The 7,038-nt window shown below is 33.5% G+C and overlaps 1 protein-coding gene across 1 annotated transcript; it reads right to left on the reverse strand.

Annotated features, from left to right (window-relative positions):
- Positions 1 to 2,321: 2,321 nt before the first annotated feature.
- On the reverse strand, positions 2,322 to 3,732 carry LOC109211171 (serine acetyltransferase 1, chloroplastic-like). Its single transcript, XM_019374673.1, has one exon. The coding sequence runs from the start codon at positions 3,583 to 3,585 to the stop codon at positions 2,509 to 2,511; it is 1,077 nt and encodes a 358-aa protein (XP_019230218.1). The 5' UTR covers positions 3,586 to 3,732; the 3' UTR covers positions 2,322 to 2,508.
- Between the last annotated feature and the right edge of the window lie 3,306 nt (positions 3,733 to 7,038).

The raw sequence follows: 7,038 nt of genomic DNA on the forward strand, positions 1-7,038 counted from the left end.
ACTATTAACCCTAGTACTGGAGGATTAATTAAATATGATAAAATGAAGGATCGTGAGGAGTTAGCAAAAATGATTGCTTTAGGCTGTCTACCTTTTTCTTTTGTTTCTTCGTCATATCTTATTATGTATATTCAAAGGATTTACAATCCTTTATTTAAAGGTATCCCTAGAAGTACTTGTAGAGCTGATATCTTTAGACTTCATGGACAATATCAAACATATATACGTTATTTGTTTAGCCACCTTCCTTGTAGAGTTTCTCTAACTTCTGATATTGGCCATGTTGTTAATGGACGTGATTATTTGACAATTACATGTCATTGGATAGATGATACTACTTGTATGCAAAAACGTATTATCGCTTTTAGATATGATGAAGATCAGAGTCATACTGCTGCGTTTATAAGTAGTACTATTTGTGAAGTTGTTGAATTTTATAATCTCAAGCAAAAAGTATTGTGTATGTCTTTTGATAATGCTTCTAACAACAATGCCGCAATTTCAATATTAAAAATGCATTTGCAACCATCTCTTGATGAAATTTTCCATGTTAGGTGTGCATGTCATGTTTATAATTTAATTGTTAAAAGTGGTCTTGATTTATTTTCAACTGAGATTACTCATGTTAGAAGAGCAGTTGGTGTTATTCAAGGAAATAATAGACAATCTAGAATAAAGGAATTTAAGAATAAGTGTGTCCAGTATAACCTTCAACCCAGATTCATGCCAGACGAAATTATTACTAGATGGAACTATACATATATAACTTTAAAATGTTGCTACAAATATAGATTCCCAATAACTGAAGTTGCTAATGCGCATTGTACTGATCCAAGTCGTATGTTAACAACTAGTACTTGGGAGGTCATTAATGATGTTGTTAAATTTTTACATAAATTTTATACAGCTACTGTTGAGTTTTCTGGAGCATATTACCCTACTATTACTATGGCTTTAGTACATATAGCTGAAATTTCTTTTCTACTCTTTGAATTTAAGAAGAAAGAAAAATATAAGGATGTTGTGGAAAAAACGCAAGCAAAATTCAAAAAATATTTCTTTCCAATTCCTCCGATTTACTTAATTGGTGCTGTTTTAAATCCTTCTATTAAGATGTCTAATTGTCACCAATTAATGAATGCTTTATATACTTATATGGAGATTGGAGAAACTGAAACCCCAAATTTATATGTTTCTATGAACAACCTAAATGATTATTTACAAAAATTATATAATTATTATGCAAATGTAATTGATGATGCTGCTCGTACTGTAGGCAACGTTAATCCTACTATGCAATGTAGCACTTCTGCTACTGTGAATGATGAAGAAGGCTTTGATGATAGTTTTAATATTTTTTCTACATTTTCTAACACTCAAACAAGTTGCAGGAACATTGATGAACTTCAATTCTACTTGCAGAAGCAAAAAGAGCCTCGCACAAAGGAATTTTCACCATTGGGATGGTGGCATGAGAGCGGAAAGCAATTTCCTGTTCTTTTCGCAATGGCTCGGGATGTGCTGAATGTGCCAATTTCAACTGTTGCATCGGAGAGTGCATTTAGCCAAGCAAGACAACAACTTGGAGACACCCGTCACTCATTGGGAAGCAATGCTTTGGAAGTTTTAGTATGTTTCAGAGATTGGATTAGATCGGAAAGAAGAAATCAAGGACGTGAAGATGTTGATAGCCCAGAAGACGAGGAACTTGGAGATATATTAACACATGGTAACCCATCCGAATTTAACACTCCAGAAGAAGGTCACCCAGTTCATATTGATTATGACGAACTTACTAAGGCAATGCAAAACCTTTGAATTTACTTGTTGTTACAAATGTAAACCTTTCAATTTGTAAGTTTGAAATTTGAATTATGAAATAAAAGTAGCACTTCCAATAAGTGCAATTTTTTCTCATCTTCCTTGTATTCTTTAAATTAATACAAAGTATTAATATAACTTACAATAGTTATACAAAATTCCAAAAAAAAAATTAAAAAAACAATAAACCCGACCCGGCCCGGCCCGGCCCCCTCAACCCGTAACCCTTACGGTTCAATTTTTACCCGGATGAACCCGAACCCGTTAAACCCGTTAAGACCTAGCCCGGAACCGGCCCGGAACCAAACCCGTACGGGTTCAAATAACACAGGCCCGGCCCGGCCCACCCGTTTAACACCCTTAGATACAACAGATTCTTGTGGTCTGAACCTTCTTCGGACCCCGCGCACAGCGAGAGCTTAGTGCACCGGGCTGCCCTTTCATCCAACTATAAATTGTAAGTAGCTCAATCTTTGTGAGACTGCATTTGAACCGTTTACTATAGCAAGAAATCTAGAACAGTAATCTTATAATATAAAACCAATTACCATAGGAGTAAATGGCTTGTACAACATCTCCACTCAAGGAAATATTCTCCCTGAAACTAAAATTCCTCGAGGAGCATTTCACTAATCTAATAAAAAACTAAAACAATAGTAGTAAAGAAAAATAAAACTTATTATTACTCTAAATTACATAATCAGACCACTCATATGTATGGTCCATGGTCAAACTAGGAATCTTATCAAGCTTCTTTGGATTTTCCTTTCCTCCGAGCAACCTCGCCGGATTCCCAACGGCGGTAGTCCTCGCCGGAACTTGCTTCAGCACCACGGACCCTGCCCCAATTTTAGCTCCATCTTCAATTTTAACATTTCCAAGAACACAAGTTCCAGCACCAATTAATACCCCATCACCAATTTTCGGATGTCTATCCCCACATATTTTTCCAGTGCCACCCAATGTCACGTTATGCAAAATTGACACATTATTTCCAATCACAGCAGTTTCACCAACCACAACTCCAGTAGCATGATCAAGTAATATCCCTTTACCAATTTTAGCTCCAGGATGTATGTCAACAGCAAAAACTTCAGATACCCTGTTTTGTATCAACAGTGCCAAAATTTGCCTACCATTTGACCATAATTTATGTGCAATCCTATGAGCTTGACATGCTAAAAAACCTTTAAAATTCAAGAAACAGTGTACGTAACTAATACAAGCTGGGTCCCTTTCTTTAACAGCCCTTAAATCAGCTACAACAGCTTTAACTATATCTTGTGAGCAATCCTCTGTGAGCACCCCCAGGAAAAGATCATATAAAGTACTGCTAGGAAGACTTGAATTACTCAATTTCATTGAAAGATGATTAGCCAAAGCCCTTTCCATAGAATCATGAGCCAAGATTGAAGTTATGTAGTAATTAGACAAAATGGGTTCTTGATCAATGTCTAATCTAGCCTCATCTTTCATTTTTAGCCACAAATCGTCTTCCTCTTCGTCACGCCCGATTTTGGAGTTTTTTTCAGGAATGGGTGCGCAGGAAACAAGGTCAGGGAAATTGGGTCGACAGTATTTAACGTAGTTATAGACATGATTGTCGATTTGGGGCTTGTTTGGATCACGAGAAAGTGGATTTGTAGGAGGAGTTTTGGTTCTTGAAGAGTGAATACAAGCGGCCATGGCGAAAGTTGAGAGATTGTTGTGAGAGGAAAGAGGTTTTAAAAGAAATTGTTGTGATCCGATAAAATTGGTGGACATAGAAATGAAGGATGAGAATATGTGGCGAAGAGGAAGGACAAATATATAAGAGCGAAATTAGAGGATATGCCGATGCTTTTATGGTCGAATCTGATTAAATTGAGTGAACTATTCCTCTATTCCATTTTTGTCTTTTAAATTTTTTCCATTCTATTGAAGAATCAAGAAAAAAAAAAAAAAGGAAAATTGGTTCCACTAATGACTAAACTATAAACTTTGATGATATTCTGTTATTCTCTTAATTTATAGGAAGTGACACCTATATTTGAAATTTTTTGAATTTTTGAATAATATCACTTAAAAACTTTTACTTTTTGACCGAGCGTCATTTTATTTAAAAGTTTATTATCTTTAAATGTAATTATAAAAATATTATTCAAGGTTAACGGATAACGTAAGATTCTTTATATTTAAAATATATATATATAATTTAGATGCTTTATTTTATTAATTTTGTTACATATATTCTAATATGATAAAGTTGAAGATGTCGGAATTAAATTGATTTCTTTCGTGACTTTTGGCAAGGGAAGCTGAATATTCTTCTAAAATGCCTTGTGGGGACGCATGATTTCTACTTCTTAGGAGCGCAGCCACAATATGAATAATTAAATGATTTGTTTTGTTTTACTTATTTTGCGTAACTCATTAACCTAATACGGAAAAAGAAAATGTCACTTGACAAGTTCTAGGAATCTACATAAGGGAAAAGCAATTATTGATATAGGGTTATATCGTATAAATTAAAATAATATTTCGACGACCAAAAAGTCTCGCTGAATCATTTGGTAATGGATAGTATTTGAATGATTCAAGATTGAATCTAGTGTACTTAGCAACTTACCAAAAATTTTATAACTCGTCCGTGGAAAAAAATTACTGATAGTGATTGACACATACATGCCACTTGGTAAACGCAACACAACCTTTTATTTTCAAATCCAAGGTTCATTTGCTAAAACAGTTCTTAGCTAGCGTTTTGGCCATAGATTCCAAATTTATTTTGAAAAATCTGATCTGGGTGAAGTTTGGTTTTAAGATAAAAATGTGTTTGGACAAACATTTTCAAAACATATTTTCCAACTTTATTTTGGAAAAACATGTATATAATTCCCAAAATAGCTGATTTTGGGATTTAAGATTTGGAATTTGGCCAAAATATGGGCAAAATTTATGGCCAAACATAAATTTTGAAAATAAACCTCAAATTTATTTCGTCAAAACTCATGGCCAAACCGGTCCTTAAATTCTACTGGACAACAATTGAAAGGCAACTGGGTCGAAATATGATCGGACCTGGTTTGGGAAACGTACACGCAAACCATGAATTCCGTCTTCGCACAAATATGGTATGAAGTAGACCAATAAGTATCTTTCGTGTCACATGGCACGATAATATGGTAAATACTTATTTGTATCAGAATGTTTAAGAAACTCATATAAATTTAATTTGATTAAGTGATTTAATGATATGAGAATACATATAATTCACGGTGGTTAAGTACTTAAAATTTAGAAAGAATTACAAGAAAATACACATGACTTCACACCATAACAAAAAATGGCCCATATTTTTAAGTTTTACTCCACCTAGCCCACGTTATACATATTTTGAAAACTGAAATGGTATTTTGAATTCTTAAGCATTATGACCTTTCCATATCTATGTACCGGTTACATATCCTCTCCAGGAAGAGGTCTTCTAAAAGCTTCTTCTTTGCTGCTCGTGTTTTTCAATTACAATTGCTTAAAATTAGAGTGAAAATTGTTATTACTCCCTTCATCCTATTTTTATTGATTTTAGTTGGAAATATTGTGCTTTTGAAAACACTAGCAAATTCAAAATTTGTGTTCTTACAGCCATTGCTTCTAAAAGTTATGGAGTTAAATCTATGTTCTCACAACCATTGCTTTCACTCTCTCTTCTTCTCACATCTTCTACATATGTTTCAAGGGACCGTGTATTTCCTGCTTGTCCTCTTGTGTCACCTGCTTGCAATGTAAGAAAATTGAAGAGTAGAAGTCCACCATTGGAGACCATTCAAAGCTTTGTTTTTGAAATTGGTCTTTCTGAATTTGTTAGTTGTTTGGATTGGTTGTTGTTCCAATTGATTGAAAATATCAATAGGAGTTCAAAATTTAAACTTGAAGTGATTTGGAGTAGATTTGAGCAAGATTTGAGTTAAATTTCAGAAAAGACGCAAGGAAGAAGACGAAGTCAGTTTTTTGTATAATTATGTATAATCTTGAATAATACTGTATATTAGTGTAGAAACACAGCTTATACACTATTATACACTTTTATACACCTTTATACAAGCGTCTGTAGACGAACTTCTTCCACGATTTTCAGTTGCAATTCTTGTTCAAAACCAGTCCAAATCTCCATTAAATGACTTCAAATTTTATATACAACCTCCTTATACTATTTCTAACAAGTCTAAATAACACCCACTCCAAATTTTTCACAAAATCAAATTCGGAATTTAAACCCACATATTTAAGCTTGTTAAAAATCTAATTTTGACCACCCAAATGAATTTTGTTTGTTGAATTAATATATGAGTCACAGTTAGTTACTGATTCGAAAATAAATTTAAAAGCTTGAGGAATCTTTTTTAAAAATTAAATAGTAATTTTGAGAATCTATTGGAGTTGGATGTTGAATCTTAGCCTATTATTTTTGGGCTAGTTGATTGTAAATTAAAATACGGGCTATAGAATTGAAAAGTAAGGAGCCCAGTTGTTCTGATGTGAAATTGTCCCTAAAATTTATATACACAACATATATTTTGTATTTATTGATTTGATATAAACACTCGGAATAAGTTTTAATCCGGCAATATTTATCATTATAATTTATACTAAAACAAATATAAACAGGACATATGTATGTTTAAATTTCTATTACATAATCTGTTAGTCATGAATCATTATAATATACAGGTGTAGAGGATAAAATATAATATGCTAGGTGGCCGCTTAAAAGAATGACACGTGGAACCGAAGGGACTATCCCATTTGGTACCAGAAGGAATAACACTCATAAAGAGGCAATAAATACCCTCCATCCGGTGGCATTTAATAAAGAATATTCCACAGCATTAATGCAGTGCCCGTTACAAAGAATTTGCTGTTTATGCTCACCGCTACACTTTCATCAATAGCCCTCATAATTGATATTAAAGAAGGGCACGATCCTAGGACCTTGTTCCCTAGACGTAGCTATAAATATTGAGCTTTGTTATCATTGTAAAGGACATGAATTTTCTGGCAAACTGATAATATAATCTATTCAAAGCTCTATACAGTTTTATGTTCTCACTTTTTGTTCTTATTATTGTTGCGCCTGGAAGCCTCGCTACCGGAATCATTATTTCTGTTGTTCGTCTTCATGTCAAGGCTAAGTGTTACATATTTCTTCAATTATTTTATTATTTTAGGATCGAACTA

The sequence above is a fragment of the Nicotiana attenuata genome, unplaced genomic scaffold (genome assembly GCF_001879085.1).
Source record: "Nicotiana attenuata strain UT unplaced genomic scaffold, NIATTr2, whole genome shotgun sequence".
In the NCBI taxonomy this organism is placed as follows: Eukaryota; Viridiplantae; Streptophyta; class Magnoliopsida; order Solanales; family Solanaceae; genus Nicotiana; species Nicotiana attenuata.

Excerpts from the sequence above, each read along its gene's own strand:
- LOC109211171 (XM_019374673.1), bottom strand. The coding sequence starts at position 3,585 with ATGTCCACCAATTTTATCGGATCACAACAATTTCTTTTAAAACCTCTT.